At 35.1% G+C, this 20,095-nt stretch overlaps 1 protein-coding gene across 3 annotated transcripts in view; it reads right to left on the reverse strand.

The window, feature by feature from the left end:
- Positions 1 to 8,117: 8,117 nt before the first annotated feature.
- The window catches only part of LOC126270374 (protein argonaute-2), a 233,614-nt gene continuing 221,636 nt past the window's right edge, over positions 8,118 to 20,095 (reverse strand). For all 3 annotated transcript variants that reach the window (XM_049974065.1, XM_049974066.1, XM_049974067.1), the window contains one exon: positions 8,118 to 19,253. In XM_049974065.1, the coding sequence (XP_049830022.1) occupies positions 19,145 to 19,253 (109 nt within the window). In that variant the 3' untranslated portion in view covers positions 8,118 to 19,144. The remainder of the gene's footprint in view (positions 19,254 to 20,095) is intronic.

A 20,095-nucleotide genomic window follows, 5' to 3' on the forward strand; every position in this document is an offset into this window, starting at 1 on the left:
TCTGTTCTTTCGGGCACATCCGAAAGAACAGATGCCAGTGATGACCGTGCAGCTCTCTAGAATGAAATTACAATTAAATCAATACCATTAGCTGCTGAGGGGCGCTGATGTACATCAATGTGTGCCCCAACCAGGACTTGAACCTGGGAGCTCCTGCTTACATGGCAGACGCTCTATCCACCTGAACCACCGAGGGCACAGAGTATAGTGCGACTGCAGGGATATATCCCGGCACACTCCCTATGAGACCCACATTCTCATCTTATAGTCCACACACTATATTCGTAGTGCCTCTACCATTATACCCATTACCTGCGGCAGACAATCCATTAAGTCCCATAAAAGTTCAGGCAATTCATGTGCATCCGCACTGAAGAAAGTTATCAGCCACTGGCATCTGTTCTTTCGGACATTGAATTGCCTGAACTCTCATGGGACTCGGTGGATTGTCTGCCGCAAGTAATGGGTGTGTGGACTATAAGCTGAGTATGTGGGTCTCACGGGGTGCGTGCCGGCGATAAATCTCTGCAGTCGCACTACCCTCTGTGAACTTGGTGGCTCAGATGGATAGAGCATCAGCCATGTAAGCAGGAGCTCCCGGGTTCGAGACCTGGTTGGGGTACACATTGATGTACATCAGCGCCCAAAGACCGTAAAGTGAGTGACACTGTTCCAGAACCACAAGAAATGGAGAGAATAGAATCCCGTTATTTGTCACTCTCTGGAACCCCCGATAGCCAGTGGTTATTTCTGGAGCAGTACAAAAATATTTTGTTCACTCCAGTAAATATCCTCTCTGGAAATATCACCAGGTTCTGTGACCTTTAACTGGAGTCAGAAGCACAGTTACCAACTTCCACGTTACCCGTATCATTAACCCATTAACTGCCAGAGAACAATAACTGTGAGTGAATAAGTTAACAACTGCCAGAGAAAAATACTGACCTCTGATAGTTATTTTACAAATCACTCGAATTCCTTATGGTAACTATTTGTACTACACACGTAAACCAAACTGACACGCAGAGTGATAACTCAAGGGGACAACAGCCACCGCACCAACATTCGCTTTAACTGTTTGCACTGAAAGTAGTGAGGGCGATGAAATAGTACACAGTTCTATCAACAGATGGCGTGCAGTCTCACAGTTATTTCCGTCGTGTATAGAACATCCCCCAGATGGTCTATCCCTCTCCACTGTAGCCACAAGCTAGACCTCAGATGAGTTGACGAGAAAGTGTAGTATGATCTTCAGTAAACAGATTATGCGAGATGCTATTGGCAATTACTGAAATAACTGCTGGTAATAGATGAGCGGTTATCACAGTAACTGCTACTTCTCAATAACCACTTATTTCTTTCAGTTAAGTAATTTTTTGCCAGATTCTGTCAAACAGCTTCTGCGCCAAGTGCCAGGGTTGCTGTGTTTCATAATATGTTTTCACATTCTCTTATATTGCTTATTCTTTGGCTTGAGAATTTTTCTATGATTTTGTGTGTCACTCCGGGATACATTGTCGACAACCGTCTTTCTTACTCGCTTTGTCCTTAGTTATATGAAAGTTCAGACATTTCACTTGGGAGTTAAATTTTCAGATTGATACTCGAGTTAGGGAGTAACCACTTGTCCATTTTGTTCAGTGGAAACTGTTACCAGAATAAAGAATTTTATTCTATTGAAACTTCCAGATTCAGTTTTGTCCACACTAAGGAATGGTCAGTTTGCCCAAATCGTACTACTCTGCAAGTATGTAGCAGACGACAGCTGGAATCTGCCTCAAATGAACAACTTCCGGCTCTTCAAAACCAACATTTAGTTAGCGACAAAAGAAATGCCAGTATGGAAATATGCCGACATTTAAATAGTGACGAAAGAAATATTATTATGGATATTATGGCATACAATGACATATTTCACTTTGCAGGACACAATTTGACACATACAGACTTAATTAGGCATGAATTCAAATTAATACTGGAAGCAGAAGGTCGGGTAATTGTTCGAGACAGTATGAATACCACAAGTGCAGAAAGAGGATGTGCAGGAGGAAGTTGATAAGATGACGCAAAACAATACTATAGTTCTGAGTAACAGTGTGTGGAATTTTCCCTTAATTATGATTCCAATGAAAACTGATGCTAGTGAGAAACGAAATTTGTGAATTGTAGCAGATTATAGCTGTCTGAATGAGAAATCTATTAATATCATGTATCCCCAGCCCTAGAATAGATGAAATTTTGGATGGGCTAGGTAACAACAACTATTTCTCAACACTTGATTTATTCAAGCTGTATTATCAAAGTCTACCCAACGGGAGGCCCTAGCCACATGGCATTTTTATCAAGTGTTGTTGGATGAGAAAGACCCAGAGAAAACAACTGTTAGTACACCATACAGGCATTACAAGAGAGTGCCAATGGATATGGATATGAAGGCAGAACGAGAACTAATCAAAAAATTAATGAAATCTATCTTAATGGGGTTAGAGAAAGGAAAGATATTCTTATTCCTAGATGATTTGGTAATATTTGGCTCTTCACTAGCAGAGCATAATATCTGGCTTGAGGAGGTCTTTGAGAAACTGTGATTACATCTGTCTACATGGTTATTCTGCATTCCACTCTCTAATGGTGCGTGGGAAAAAGGAACACCTAAATCTTTCCATTCGAGCTCTGATTTCTCTTATTTTATGATGATGATCATTTCTCCCTACATAGGTGTGTGTCAACAAAATATTTTCTCATTCGGAAAAGAAAGTCTGTGATTTAAATTTCGTAAATAGATTTCGCCACAAAGAAAACCACCTTTGTTTCAGTGACTGCCACCCCAACTTGCGTTTCATATCAGTAACATTCTCACCCCTATTGCGCTATAACACGAAACGAGCTACGCTCCTTTGCACTTTTTCAATGTCCTCCGTGAATCCTATCTGGTAAGGATCCCACACTGTGCAGCAACATTCCAGCAGAGGACGGACAGGTGTAATGTAGGCTGTCTCTTTAGTGAGTTTGTCACATCTTCTAAGTGTTCTGCCAACAAAGCACAGTCTTTGTTTCGCTTTCCCGACAATATTATCTATGCGGTCTTTCCCATTTAAGTTGCTTGTAATTGTAAATTCCTAGGTATTTTGTCAAATTGACAGCCCTTAGATTTGTGCAATTTATCGTATACCCAAACTTTATCAGATTTGTTTTAGTACCCATGTGGATGACCTTGCACTTTTTTTTTTGTTTAGTGCCAATTGCCACTTTTCGCACCATACAGAAATTCTCTCTAGATCATTTTTTAATTGGAATTGATCGTATGATGATTTTATTAGACAGTAAATTACAGTGTCATCTGCAAACAATCTAAGGGGGCTGCTCAGACTATCACCTAAATCATTTATGTAAATCAGGAACAGCAGAGGGCCTACGACACTACCTTGCAGAATGTCAGATATCACTGCTGTTCTACTCGATGATTTACCATCTATCACTATGAACAGCGACCTCTTTGAGAGGAAATCACTAATCCAGTCACACAACTGAGATGATAATCCATACGCATGCAAGTTGATTAATAGTCGTTTGTGAGGAACGGTATCAAAAGCCTTCTGGAAAACTAGGAATATGGAATCGATCTGAGATCCCTTGTCTACAGCACTTATTACTTCATGGGAATAAAAGGCCAGCTGTGTTGCACAAGAATGATTTTTTCCGAATCCGTGTTGGTTACATATCAATAAGTCATTTTCTTCAAGGTGATTCATAATGTTAGAGTACAGTATATACTCCAAAATCCTGCTGCAAATTGAGGTCAGTGATATGGGTAGTGAACTTTGTAAGTAAAAAAATGCGAAGTATTGTGTGTAGAGAAAACCCAACCACCTGCAGAGTAACAGTGTGTTGGAAAGAACACAGGAACTTTAACTGAACTACTCAGGCATTACATAGATGGAGCACACATGATTCTGATACTTTAATCAAATATGCTGCATTCATATTCAACACACCACCACTCATTGCAACTGGGTACACACCACATGATATGTTATTTGGGAGTGTATGTAATATACCGGGAATCTTGCAAAAGAACATAGCAGACATAATTTACAATTATGATCTACAACTACATGCATACTCTGCAAGCCATCGTATGGGTGCATGGTGGAGGGTACCCTGTACGATTATTAGTCGTTTCCTTTCCGGATTATGTGCTCAAGTTAAAAGAGCGACTAGGAGCTATGCACCAGTGTGCAAAAACCTTTTAATGCTCAGTCTAAATTGGGGAACAAAGAATATTATGATAAAACTCAATCCAAAAAGAGTTCCAACCACGAGGTAAAGTTTCGTTATTTGATGGAAGTGTACGCAGGGGAAGATGAAGGAAATTTAGACACTTAATGGGGAGACCCATTTATTAGAAAACAAAGGACCACATGCTGCCATACACTTAAGGGGGAATAAATATCTGATAGCACATGCCAAGTGCCTGAAAGAGTTCTTTTAATTACAGGATGGTGGTAAACAATGACACATCATCTCGATCTACAACTTAACAAAATTCTGGTCAATCCCAGAATTATACTATAACATCATGGGGAAAGTCATTCTTTATAGTGTAACTTGGAGAATCATAAGTTATTTTAATTTAGTAGTATTCAAGAACAAATTTGAAAACACCGAAGTACTAGCTACCAGAGCTGTAGAATTCTGTCGGAGAAGGCTCACTCTACTCAACATGAGTGCTATATAGTGTCCTAGTGCAGAACAGCCATTACACTGTTACAAAGGTAAAATCTCAACGTCTAATTTGGCAATGAGCTCACTGTGTTCAAGAAAGAGGAAATGGGGAGTACTTAATTTCATTGAAGATATCAGTAAGGTGTTATTTGGAACTACAAATGAAGATAGCACATCATATTTCAAGGCAAAGATTGATATGTTAGAAGGAGAACAAAAATTGATGTTAAGATAACTAGGGAGCAGGTCACAACAGTTTAAGCAACATTACCAAGCCTTAATCAGTCAATATGTTCCATAGTGAGAAATGAGCACATCATTACACAAGTAATGAGACAGCTCAGTCGGCATATAATATAGTTTAAGAACAGGACCGATAGAAAACTACAGAGCGCTGAAATATTGATAACCATTAATGAGCAGCTAATTCAGCTGACATCTTTAATGAGCTAGGATGGGGATATGATTTGCTAATCACTGTAATTGTGAATGTGCATAAAGGTATTTTGGAACTGCAGCTAACAATTCCTGTGCAAGTAGTAAAAAATCTGGAATTGAAAAAGATGACATTAAAGATAAGAGGTCCACATCAGCACTTACAGGGGACAATAGTTATCAATTACTTAAAATAATCGACCTTTGTGTGTTCATTCTTGGTAACATTGTAAGTGATTCCCTTTATAGATGACAATGTATTTGACATGTATAAATTTTGGCCACTTTTTGCTGAAGTAATGAAAGGAAACAATTATTTATATATAGAGCCTCTGAAAAGGGAATACAGTTAGCACATGATGATGCAAAAAGGTAGATCAAACTCACAGAATGTGTAAGCCATTTGTTCTTTTGTTTACGCAAGATCATAAGATTTGTGAAGCAAGGATGTTACAACCTGTTTCAAAGATACCATAAGATTGTACTCAAAAGTATATTGCATTAAATGAAAATGTTTGGAAGCAAATGAGGGGTAATGAGTGGTTAGCTGTAGCACCAAAACATCAAGTTCTTGCAGTGTTACTTAATGATAATGAATCCACTCATTTTATTCACAGTACAGGCAAACTGAAATTTCTTGGTAAATGTTGAGGATGTGGCGCTCAAATACTGATACAATCAGAACATATCATTAGAACAAACATAACAAGTAATTATATAGTCCCAACTTTATTATGGATACAGTGTGTTGTATTGTTAATTAGGAAAAAAGGAATATAACAGAACTTACTTTGAATTTGACTGTTGTGCAAAGTGAAAGACAGTTAGACAATTTAAATACAGCAGATCTTAAGTTGGACAAGCTACAGAACAAAATTTTGTATCAATGAAGGACTGCTTTTAGTGGTTTCTCATTAAGCAGTATATCTTTCTGTAGTTACATGGCATCAAGTATTACAATTGTAATAGTGGCTCTGTGTATTCACAAACATTGTACATGCTGCAGAGATTACTTTCTATTCCTGCATAGAACTATAGGTGACGACTGTGCAAAAAAATAGGTGTAAGAAAAGAGATCATGATGTGTTGATGATGATGATGTGTCACTGATAAGAAAATGATTATAATGTGTTTATAGTAAATGAGTGCATTTGTGCAAATGTAAGTGTATGTTGCAAGAGATATACGATTAATTGTGGATATAGGGAAAATGTGTTACTAGATTGATGATTATTTGAAAAAGTGAATATGTACAATAAAAGATTTGTGTGTCAATGAAGAAAGAGAATTGCTTGTAAAAGAAAAATATAAATAAAGAAATGAATTCATGATGTATGTACTAAATCAAATGACAGAAAATTTTTGCAGTCTCTAAAGACAGAGATACCAAGAGTGAGTAGCCAGAGTTATACTGTTGCACGATGTGTGTGGGTAAAACAGTAACCCAACATTAACACTGATGCAAGCAAGTAGGAGAGAGTGTTTCTTTGTGGTCAAGATGATGTCGACTACATGACTGGTAGCGAAGAAGCTTCTGGAAGAAACAAGAGGTCAGCAGGTGAGAAGCCTTGTCATACGAGCCTTTATAAGGAGCGCTGTCGGAAATTCTGTCTATGGTTGCCTGACGCTGGACCTGCCTTACTCTGCCGAAAGAGCAGAACCTAGTTTCTCCTAGCTCAATGGGCTACATGCAGGATTGCACAACATAATCAGTGCCTCCCATTCTGATCTTCTAGCACGACACTTCAGCATGGATTTCCATACATGGTCTTTAACTTATAGTGCTGCTAGTCTCTGATGTGGCACAGGTTGTCTCTTAAGACATTCTTTACTCCTTTCAAATTAGACAGTTCTGCCACACAAGTAATAAGTGTATCTGCAAAATATAAACTGTCGAAGGTTCAATAACAAAAAAAAAAAATGTGGTCCCAATAAATGGGCAGCCACAGTGTTATCTGAAACTAGAAGAAAAGTGCACAAGTTCATTTGGGGAGTAGCGAATTGCTTCTTCTTGCTGAAGGTTTGAAGTAACATTCTTTATCAACCTTTTTCTATCTTGTCAGCTTCCACTATGAATTTGATACAGTTCTGCAAGTATTTGAGTAAATTTTGTGAATAATATTCAGCATGTATCACTTCCATCTATTTTCCAGTCTCTGTGACACGAAGGTATCCTATTTTGGCCTCATTTATTGTCCATCACAATTCAATCAAGAGCATTCACATTCAAAAATGTCATAACAATTATTGTACCAATATAACAATAGTGTTTAATAGATGTTTTTTAATAATGTCTTTCCTATTTCTTGATCTGATTGTGTTTGTTATGTTATAAATCTGTAACCATATTCTATTAAATATTTCTCTCCCATTCATAGTTTGTATGAAGAATGAATTAATACTCACCATTTAATAGAAATTTACTTCGCCATTCCTTCTGTTGATTTATTTTCACTTAGTTGAGGTTGACTTTATTCTTGTGCTAAGGTTCACAAGCAAAAATCTACATGTTGGAATCAAACTCTTATTTACCAGGTTTCTGTCTCCGCCACAGAAATTATCAGGAGCTTCAAAAAGTTGCTAATTGTTACAATTAGGCTATAAGAGAAACAAACAGCAAATGTAACAGTAATGTCTCTTGTTTTTTAAGCCTCAAGGACTAAGATGAAAATATGGTTTTAATAGATGGGAAGGGGGGTACGGAACCGACCGTATGACGTGTATTTGTCTCCATGGTGCCTTACCTTGAGAAGGGGAAAGAAGTGGCATCCATATGGCTAACACATAACACCACATTAAATCTCGTCCATAGTACGATAATTAAGTGCGCACTTTGAGATCCTGCAGACACCTGTCAGCCAGTCTTCAAAGGAAGTGTCATTACAGCTTTTAGTAACTTAGGGCAACTGAAAAGTGAAAAGTATCAGACTGCATTTCTACAAAAAACTCAAAACATGTAAGTGTGGACCCATGTATTTAAAATCATATGTACATCACATGAACACAGTATAACTGAAGGCACCAATAATGTTCCTTCAGGCCAGACATCTGAAAAGACTTTACATTTAAAGCTAAAATTTGTAACTCTACATAATTTTGTACATTATAAAGGGATTTTACTGTCAGGAATACTCCCAAACAGCCGAAAAAGGATTTGTTACAGACGTCCTGGTTTTGCTGAGTTGTAATAAATACGTGGCTCAAATTATTTAAAAACCGGTGACAAAGTGGACAACAAATATCTTCATTATGCACACCTAGAGCATGACTGCAACAATATATTGTCAAACTGTATAATTCACTTGCATAATGTGGTCTAAAACCTCATATTCAATCCTTTAAAACGAGGATTGTTACTGAAGATCTGAAAATAGTGATTAGATCTCATATTTAATTACATAAATAGTACCTGTACTCCATTTATTATTTCAAAATGTATGATAAATCCTACAAACTGCACACAGTTCAACAATATTTTGTTGCAATTAATTATTTTAAGTGCTAATATAAACTGATGCTTTCCAGAGCAAGGAACAATAAGTTTCTTCCGTGTGCTATGAACTTAAGCTGTAACACAAAGTATGCAAACTGTGAGCACATTGTGCAAGAGAACAAAAAAAATTTAAGACATATTTATATACTGTGGCAACACTATCACAGATTAATTTACATGAGAAATTAATGGAGCAGAATATGCAACAAAATAAACCAAATTTTGTAACACAACTGTGGCAAGATCTACAAAGAATTTTAAGTTTATAATAAATTCACATATGTACAAATACTTCATGTCACTACAGAGTGGACCATTTGCACAAATTTATGAAGGATATAAGAGAGAATTAATGAGCAAGGATCCTTCAGCCTAGTAACCCCTCCCCAACTCACAGAAAAAAAAAATGACTAGATCTAAACTATCAGATATAATACAACATTGCCTTTTCAGACAGTTCATGAACTGGAAATATAAAGCTTCCTAATATGATTACATAACAATGTAAAAGATAAGTAATTATGCAAACATAAAATATGGCTTCTCTGTCTATAAAAAGAACATAATTGGATTCATAAATACCAGCAAAGGACTTACTTTTCAGAAACACAATAAATGACATAAATACAAGGTAAAGATTACCCTAATTAGCTCTTATAATCATTGGCAACATGAAGCACATAATTACATTAATTTAACAAATACATAAAGGGCACTTATGAGTCATATCTTGTGACAGTTACATTATTGTACGCACACTGGTAAAAACAGATTAGAGTACACTGTTAAATAAGGTTCTACAAATAAGGAATAACAATAAAAAATTAGGTAAAAAATGGAAATAGTATGTCGATATTTGGATGTTATGCACTATACACAAAATCATTAATGAAAATATTGTATAACACAAACCCGTTAAAGTCAATAAAAATATAGCAATGCAATAAATGTTACACCTGTTGGATGATAGTAAGGCAGCCAGTAATGAACACGAGACATCAGAAAATCATGTAGCAAGCACCACACTAAGTGCGAAAACAATAAAACAACTCTTAAATTTCTCATCACTTCAAATCTTTCATAGAAATACAATATTCCAACATTATGTACATTCTTTAATAAAATGTGGAAATTAATGTTTTCTTTCCCGTAACTTAAAAGCATTATCAATTAAAACATGCATGTACAAAAGTATTTTACATAACCCCTTTTTAATTAAAAAAGAAATCTGCCTATGTTACTCTACAATCTGCTTACACTTTCAGACATGCAATTACAACAAGGTTCATTGTATGAACGACAACAACAACAAGAGATATAAAATATTTGATGGGAACCAACAACATTTCATTTTATTTGGAGATTTATCACATATAAAAAGATTGAAAAGTCAGCAGCCATACATGATTTTCGAAGACTCTTTTACTCGCAATTAAGAAAAAATCTCTGCGAGACAAGAAGCTCGAGACAGATGAGACATTTTACAACACCCAGTTAAGAATACAACACTAATAGTGGGTAATTCAATCACAACGAGCTAATGACAATAAGAAGGAAATACAGTTACAGAACAATTTGTCAAACAGACCTCAATTAATGATATCTTTGATAAAGGTACTTGAGGGAGAATATACAACTGTATCTGCATCAAAAATTACTGAATTATTGTTATTATTATTATTATTATTATTATTGGGTGCATGAAATAATCATGGCAGTAGTAATGACACTAGACGTGATGCAATGATTCATGGAATAAATAAAACTGAAATTCTGCTGTAACTTACTACAGAAGAAATTATTATTAACATTTCTGTTTAGTTCCTCGACATTTCACATCTAAAAGGTAAGTAGTGAGCAACTTGTGTTCTGATTTCTTTCCTCCTCTTTTAAACTTCATACAACTGAAAAGATCATACTGTTTCTTAAACATTGGCAGCATTATTCACTATACAAAGATACTGGACTGTATTACTGCATAATATGGTTACAACTACAGTCACAAGTCTTGCAGATTAAACTCTTTCTAGTGTCAGCAATTTGTATACTTGAGTGTGGGTGAAATAATATCTTGAGTTACGCATAATACCAGTAACTATTCACACATAATGCAATATGAAGGAGCTTTTGTTGTTTACCAATGAAATACTGACGATTAGATAAATATTACTATAAATAATTGGTAGACATTAAATGGGAAGTTTTTCCACACTAACAACAAAATCTGATATCCTCATCTGAAGATCATCCTTCCACTGTAATACCATGAGCATATTATATTGGTTTTGTCGCTTCAAAACATTTATGACATACATGTATTTAACAGCACTATTTTTTTTGGGGGGGGGGGAGGGGGGGGGGGAGTGTGGTAACACAACATGGAACTTGTTCTCTTGACCGTGATATAACATTAACCTGTCACACTGCGCCTTGACATTATGTTAGTGTAACTGAAAGTTGTAAATGGATAAGTGTTGGAGTGAGCTATAATTGAAGTGAGGAAAGCAGATCCAAAGACAGTCAGATGTGAGATTCATTACGTGGATGTCAGAACTGCTAGCAATCTGCCAAAATTTACACGAAAGTTCAAAGTGGAAATGGGGCACGGTTCCTCCGTTCTTTTTAATGCAACTTGACAGATGAGAACCTGAAAGTTATAACACTGCATCCCCAAACGTGTAAAGTAAATATTCATTTGGCTATTTCTCACTCTAACTTCATTCACATAACTAGTTAACTGTTGCGGGATACGGAAATTCTTTTCCAAGCATGAACAGAATGTACTGTCATTCTCATACCCTGAGTAAATAAGAAAACTGAGCAGGTTCTTCACTGCATAAAATCACCAGCCCCTCATATAAGCCACGAGTCTACAGAGGCTTCACTAGTGGCCAAAGAGCTTTGGCAATTGTCTCGGATATGAATAAAATTAATGTTTAGGGCATTCTGAGGGGGAATAAAATAACAAAGATCATTGTTAAACCATAAAACTTCGCTGGCTATGATCTTATCAACTGTGCCCTCTAAGCACATTTCTTGGCTAACTCAAAGTGGAATTCAACACGGACTGCCCTTCTAACCTTCACAGTAGATCTCCTGCATAATTTGCTCTGCTAAGATTAGGTGCAGTTTTGAGTGTCAAAACTGAGTACTGCTTGTTATAAAATTCCATTACAAACAAATGCAAAATTTTCATTCTAGAAATATTACAAGAGCGCACAAATTATGAAACTGAGTGAGAAAACAATGGTAAATATGCTGACATAAAAGAGAGATTTTTAAAAATTAATGCTTAAATGCAGCATTAATTGTCTAAAGTCAACTTATCTCAGTGTGTGACTAAAGTATCCAGTGGAATTTAAGATGGTGCAACTTTGGTTGGTTGGTTTGTTGGTTGATTTGGCAGAGGGGACCAAACAGCAAGGCCATCGGTCCCATCAGATTAGGGAAGAATGGGGAAGGAAATTGGCTGTGCCTTTTCAAAGCAAAATTTCTATCTAATACCACAGATTTCATCAGAATTTAAAATGTGCTATTAATAAGTACATTTTGGGAGGGGAGGGGGGGCGACGAAGCGTACATTCACTGATTATACTAGCTATAAAATTACAACAATAAACTTTTTTTAATGTGTCACTGCTGCAAGAGAAAGGATTTCTGAAGTATTGGGGCCACTCACTTAAGAAAAATTAGTCACAACTAATATTCCAGTTATAACGTAATAATTTCTACCAGGTTTTAAAATAAATAACTGGATATAAGATGATACATTTGAGTTTCACAACCAGTAATTAGTGTGATTTACGCCTAGCTTTGTGACTGACAAAGGCAACTCTTACTTGAAATCTTTTACCTGAATTGCTACGAAACTAGAAAGATAACTTACACCACCGTCATTCTGTATTAATACCACAGGGTAATCACCTTCAAACAACAAAAGTTACTAGTATAATCCCACACATATTAACAAATGTTATAGTTTACAACCTCGATTTGTCCATACACTATAATAGGTAATGTGCTATCTTGCAACAGAGAAGATGAGCTCAATCTGGATCAAATCTATTGGTCTGGTATATCAGCCACTATCGGCGCAGTTTTCTATTCTTTAGACGAACACCAGCCTGGTTGACCATCTGATCTCAAAAACACATAATGTTAAAACACAATTTACATGATTCATATAAAGATGAGAAATTTGAACTCTTAGGGCAACAGATTTAATTGAAAAGACTGAGGCAAAGCCACAGAAAGAGACAGAGATGGCCGAACATGGATTGATGATTATACACCATTAACACACACTGTCACTGGCGAGACAAAGGACCGAAGGAAAAGATCACAGGTTCTATCAGAACTTTATATAATATTCCCAAAATACTAATCACGCTCTTCAATAAGACAAGTGGTGTTTTTTTATTTACAACAGGGAAAAAAGAGAAACCCTGATAAAAGGACAAATTAGAATCGTGGTAAGTCTGCATAAAGAGGACAGACAGAAAGCAGAAGAATTAAACCTGGTTTCAATACCAAAATTTTTTTTGAAAATAAATTTTTGTTTTGTTTTAGCATTATGCAGAAATTTACAAAATAAGTATTTCTCTTTGTGGTTTTAGTGTAAATGACACAGTCACCACAAGTAAAGATACACACATTAACAATTGCTTGTTTTTCTCGACATCCCCTATTAAGGAGAACAATTTGGTTATTGAAAATCTCCTTGAAATATTTCTGTGGATGAAATACAAATGCAGATCATGTTACTTTTGTGTAAAGTATTTGAAGACCATACTTAATTATTAGTTAAGAGGCCATTTAAGGAAATCATTTCCACAATGTTCTTGTGAACAAGCAGTTCATTTTAAGAATGTACTTGCAATTTTATAAAGTGGCAGTCAACACAGTTTTTCTTATATCTGGATTTACTACTATGTGGAAATTAATATTCAGAAATGATAGTTAATTCAAAACATTGTGATAGTACTCAATTTATACAAAGATGAAGCAGCTGTTAAACGAAAAATTGTTTGAAATTACAGAATGTTGCTTTATGCACAGTCCGCGTGGAAGAGTATTTCCTACACTTTTGATGTACTGGTTCATTCAAATAACCCTTACTCTTAACCCTTAAATGTATAATAATAATAATAATAATAATAATAATAATAATAATAATAATAAAAGCAGCATCAAACTAGAAACATCTGCGGCTTGAGCACCAAACTTCTGGAGCATTAACTTAACATTTAAACCAAATGAATGACAACATGTGACTTCACGATACAAAACTAAGAGGCCACAAAAGAATACTTCAACTAGTATATTCCAAAAATTCCAAAAGACCTATACCTATAATACAATACCTAGTACGGAAATTAATTTTTTTAAATGCATTGTAATTGGAATACTGTGCTTTATTCAAATGGAAATACTATTGCAAATAAGCTTCATTGAACTCAATGTGTGTATTTGTTTGATTTTTGATTCTTCTCATATTCCGACAACAAATGGGCAATGCTGTGAACAAGTGAGGTCCGAGATCTATGACTTCAGGGAACGTATTGTTTGAAATGAACATTTAAATAAAAGAGAGACCAGAAAAATGGGTCTTATCCAAAACATACAATTCAGAAAATTGATTGTTTTCTGAGTGTCAATGACAGTTTTCATTATTTCAAACCCTTCGGTTTCAGGTGGTGTTGCCCAATGCACAGAACAGTACATTATAAAGGAATTCGAGATTTGCATCCTCTGGCTAAAAGCCCACGGATAACTACTTAACAAACGAAGTGATTTTGCACATAGTAATTATTATGAAATATATAAGGACATGTTTTGCTGTTTGTTAGTCTTTAGTGTTGGGATGGGACAGGACATTTCACCAAGTGTCTCCTGTGGTGACATGCCATACACTGACAGCATCAGGTTTGACATGGCAGAGAAAACTTCACTGTGGCTCTACTTTTAGCTTGGATTCCTGCAGCATACTTTACCATAATTTAACAGAAAAAAAGGGAGGACATATTCTTAAATTTTTAAAGTGTTTCCCTTCAATAAAATATGTTTGTCAATCTACAAAATCCTCTGCAATGATTCATGAATAATGCTCTGGTATGCTTTATGTGCAGAATATTTTAAGTGTGAATTTCTGTATCTGTTAGTATCTGCAGAATGTACTCATTAACATCAAACATTTTTCATACCAATGAAATTTCTTTTAAAATCTTTAAGAATTATTGCGGCACGTTTAGCTGACAGTGAAACTAATAGTTCTGTTACGTCTGGTTACTCTGTAGATACAAGAAATAATATGTTATACAACATTGATAGTAATTAGATTCTTTTTAGTTCCATAATTTTGTAAACATAGAAGTAGAACCCAATTGTAACTAATTTTTATATTATTTAAAAGATCTGAAGATGGGCCTCTATATTGTTTAACAAATCTGAAGATGGTCAACACTAACCAAAACCAATTACTTTGAAACAATACAAACAGCATTTGACATACAGAAAATAACTATTTTCACAAATTAGGAATCCTCCCCGTCAACAAATACATCGTTTTGAAGAACATACTAATAATTAAGATACACAAAACTCAAAACCTATAACAAAAATTTAAACATTTAACATTACAGAAGCTGAGCATTCTCACACAAAAGATGAAAATACAATCAATCCAATTTATAATGGTTGGCACAATCAGTCCCATTTCTTAACACAAGTGGGAAAAAAATTGAAGACTGCTACAAAAATGGCATCAAGCAGATTATAGAAACCAGAAGAAACATGAAATAAAACTAAATAAGAAGTCACAGAAGTAAATAAAATTAACTATGAGTGGGAATGCTGATTAGGACTAATTATACCATATGATGAATGAACAAATAGTATTGGAAAACAAGAATGAAAAGAGAAAAAACATGGGTAAAAAAATTCCAAATATCCAAAAACAAAGTTGGTGCCCATACATCTGAAGACTGATTCACAGAAGCTACTACATCAGTTTTATGCTAGAAATTATTCTGTTCAAGTAAGCTTTCTTAGAACTTTTGTACAGTCAATATTAGTGTTAGACAGTAACTTATCTTGGAACATAATTTTACTATGTAAAATCTGACACCCTATGTTGACATAAGAATTGGAAACCACTGGACTGCATAATTAACATATAGGACTTTACAGATGTGAGCTCAAACTCTCACACAACTACATTTACTTTGTTCGTATTAGCTACATAATGGTAGAGAATCAGCACTTGTCAGATAATATAAGACCTTATTTGCAGACATACTTGCTAATTTTGCACCTCCATTTGGCTGCCAATACTGCTCATTAGCCTACAGCTTTCCCATGAAATACTTTTCCTTGCTACAGATAAAACTATCTTTCTCAGCACGACTACAAACACTTAGATCCCTGGCATTTCCATCTCACAATTTGGTTTTATTAATTACTTGCTTTTTTATATTTTTTAAAATAAAAAACCTGTGCATACGTGCACAAGCGCGCGCACCCACTAACACACACACACACACACACACACACACACACACACACACACACACAAAATAATTATACACGGGTTGAACAGGGAGCCTAATTACAAGCAAATGCATTGTAAGTGGGGAAAAAAAACACCTGTGCTTTTTTGGCTTCCACTGGGAAAGTAATATTTTCAACTTTCCTCTTGTCCCTTTAATGCTTTCTTAACATTACTATATAATTAAAAAAAAAAGAAAAGAAATTCAGGCATGTACAGAAAATATTCACCATGAACAGCAATATTCTGAATCAATAAAGGGTTTAAATGAAACTGAAAAAATGGGAAACTATCAAAATCTTTATACCAAACTTAAAACTCCGTATCGTAGTGAGTAACACTAAACAACAAATAGTGTTGAATAATATAGTCTTTACTTTCAAAAGCACTGATACTCTCAAAATGTATTTGAACCTCAAATAATAAAGGGTATCTAACAAACAACACATCAAACAAAAACTAAATGTATTATTATTCTGGCCAACAAGTTAACTCAGTGCATAAATGTTGTGGGTAATGTTGCATCATTTTTCAATAGCAACTTTCCTCCAAGACAGGACACGCATAGAATTAACAATTTCTAACAAATAACGGTAGGTAAATAGGTATGTCTTCATTTTATAAAATGAAAAGAAAGCAATGAAAAATGAAAAGTGTATTCAGAAGTTTTTGGCAGAAATGGACATGGATTTTTGAAATCTGTTGGCATTTTTCTTTTCTCATTTCTTATGATTTCTTTCATTACTAATGAGGACCTAGGTGCAACAGCTAACAATATGTAATTATCTTATTTGCTGTTTGTTATACATCAACCACTCAAGCTCAGTTCTTAACTGACCTAATAATCAAGCTCATTTCACTAATGGGAACAATATTAGTTTGCATAATCTATTCTCCCATTTAAAATTAAATGAGATTTTTATGGAGAATACTGGGGGATGGAACACATTAAACAGCACAAAAATCCACACAAAAGTAATAATCAGAAATTGCCACCTAGTCATGGATTTGTCATTTTATGGTCTTGAGACATCTACTCTTTTGTGGCATCTTTAAGCTTCCCAGTCCACTGATGAAATAATACTACAATGCCTCCATAATAGATAAATGGTGATGTCTTGCTTATATTAGCGCATACACACTGCTATTAATAACAAGAAGTCGTAAAGTATAAAATAAAATACATGCAGAGAGAACGGCACATAAATGTCATAGATACAATACAGTTACTAACAGAAAATACTGAAACAGAAATTGACTACGGTATCAAAAACTAATATTACACAAATACAATTTCTGCACTCATTACTGATTAAGAAATCGTGCTATGGTATTGTGACAAATGAGGAAATGATGGGTCACGATTCAGTTTTCATGCCAGGACCACACAGTGGCTATGATAAGCAATACACTTATCTCTGCTTATAGTCAAACTACAAACTATTACTAAGTTTTCCAGTAATGTAGAAGGGAAAAATGTCTGGTATCATTTTTCAACATCTGTCTAGTAAAATAAACGTAGGATTGAATTTCAAGTAAGTACAATGATTAACAAACATAGTCATATAGATCTATTACTGTGACTGGTATCTTCAGCGAAACATTTCCAAGTAATTTCAATTAAGCACTCAGATCTACAGAAACATACATAAATGAATTTATGACTAGACAGTTTGCAATCATTTACAGGGTTACCGAGTATTAAAATTTTAAAATTTGAGAAACAGGTTTGAGCAAAACAGTATGTTTATAGACTTAGGAGGTTTTTTTTCCTTGCCTCTCTGTTTTGCAGAAAGGTAAGAAATATTCTAGGTTCTTCAAATTAAGATCACAATATTCCCAAAGCAAACAGTGCTTTACAAGGGACAACAATGATACTAAAATATTTACAGTTTGCTACTCTGAACAGAGTACTATGAAAACAATTTGTGGAATTTCATCTGTACAAGTAGTTAGCAATGACTCAAATCTCAACAAGAAGAAATCCAAAAACTTTACATAATTTAACAAACAGAAAGATTAATTATTCCCAGTTCATGATGTCCCTTTGCAAGGTTTGAGTGCCAAAAGTGCAGAAAGATTATACATTGTGCAACCTTAAACAGATTTGGTGACACAATTATTGTACAAATAAACTGCTATCAAACAAATAATGCAACTGAAATTATACTAACTACATATTCTTTCCTGTCCCACCCAACCACATGCATGGAAAACACACACACACACACACACACACACACACACACACACACACACACACACACACGAGAGAGAGAGAGAGAGAGAGAGAGAGAGAGAGAGAGAGAGAGAGAGAGAGAGAATACCTGTACACACAATATGATTACTAACATAACACAGAAAAGGTTCTAAAAGATCTGGGCACATGATACATGTTACATTTTTTCATCACAATATATGTCTTCGCTTCAAGCATCACACAGTGCTCAATGCTTACACTCATAAATTTACATAAATAAAATGGAAACCTTAGCATCTCCTTTAAAATCTTCTGGTACATGTTATATCAAATTAACACATCAACATATCCACATTTTAAAAATTGGATCACAACATGATAAATGCATTTACCATTTACCCGGCATGTCACCTATTGTCTGGAGTCTTTTTTGTGACGGACGTGATTGAAAATACACACACATAAAAAACATACAACATATGCACACACAGGCACACAAATACTTGAACAATCTCTCTTCTCCATATAGCTGCTCATTTCCATGAGTAATTAACTATTTCCTCATTAATTCTGAAGAAAATTGGTGTTTCAATTATTTTTTTCAGTTCAACAAATCCTTCACAGCTTCACAAGGAATGTCGCCTGAGTGAAGCACATGTCATCACAGTCAAACGAAGACTATTTGAAGTCTCTTCGTAAGACATTTAAAATAAATGATTCTCAATTAATAGTTCTACTACACTCATTACGCAAAGTACATCACTTTCTTAGTGTCAGCATGCACTGTTATTGCACGTGCCATAGCTCCAGGAGTGCGGTCTTCACTGCAACCAGACTGATGTGAGCCTTCTCCACTGGAGAAAAGGGAAAGAAAACAGTGTGAACATTAGACACAAATTATGGATTTGTCAAGGCATATATATTTAAGTCTATTACCCCAAAAGAAATGAAATGCTGTTTTACATGATCACCATCAGTAGAAAAATCAAGTACAGAATTTGACAAAATTAACAAGAATTAATTCCTTTCTGGATAATAAAAAATTATTTCGAAATATCAATGCTAGATACAGGTACGTAGTTTGTTGTGAATCTTAGCTTACCCCGTTTTTTTAAATTTTTTTAATAGATATACTTACTACATTACATATTTAATTGTTGGTGCTAGAGTCATTGTAGAATCTTAGCTTCCTTTGTCACCTGCCTACATTCTTTTCTGTCCAATCACTTTTCTTCTCCAATTCCCGACTCCCATTCGTCCGAGATCTTTTTCTATATCTTCGAGCCATCTTTTTCTGGGGTTTCCTTTTCTCCTCCCCACTTTCAAGCTTTCCTAAAAACATCTCCTTAACACTTCAAGTTTCTGGCATTATCTGTACACATTCAGCCCGTATTACTGTTCCTTGTTTGATATTCACAACAATATTCATCTGTCCAAGAAGAGCTTTTAGTTCTGCATTTGTCTTTATTCTCCAGTTTCTCTCCTCTCTTACTGCCCAAAAAACCTTTCTCAAAATCTCTTTTTTACCATCTCGATAGCCGGCATTCCTCCTTTCTGGTCTTCAAGCAGTCTTCCAACCCATTTATTACCATAGGTCTTATAATAGTAAAATATATTTGGATTTTTGTATTCCAACTAACATTTCTGGATTTGAATATATTCTGCAAGGAATAACAATACACTCGCTATCTTTTCT

This window comes from Schistocerca gregaria, chromosome 1 (genome assembly GCF_023897955.1).
Source record: "Schistocerca gregaria isolate iqSchGreg1 chromosome 1, iqSchGreg1.2, whole genome shotgun sequence".
Lineage (NCBI taxonomy): Eukaryota > Metazoa > Arthropoda > Insecta > Orthoptera > Acrididae > Schistocerca > Schistocerca gregaria.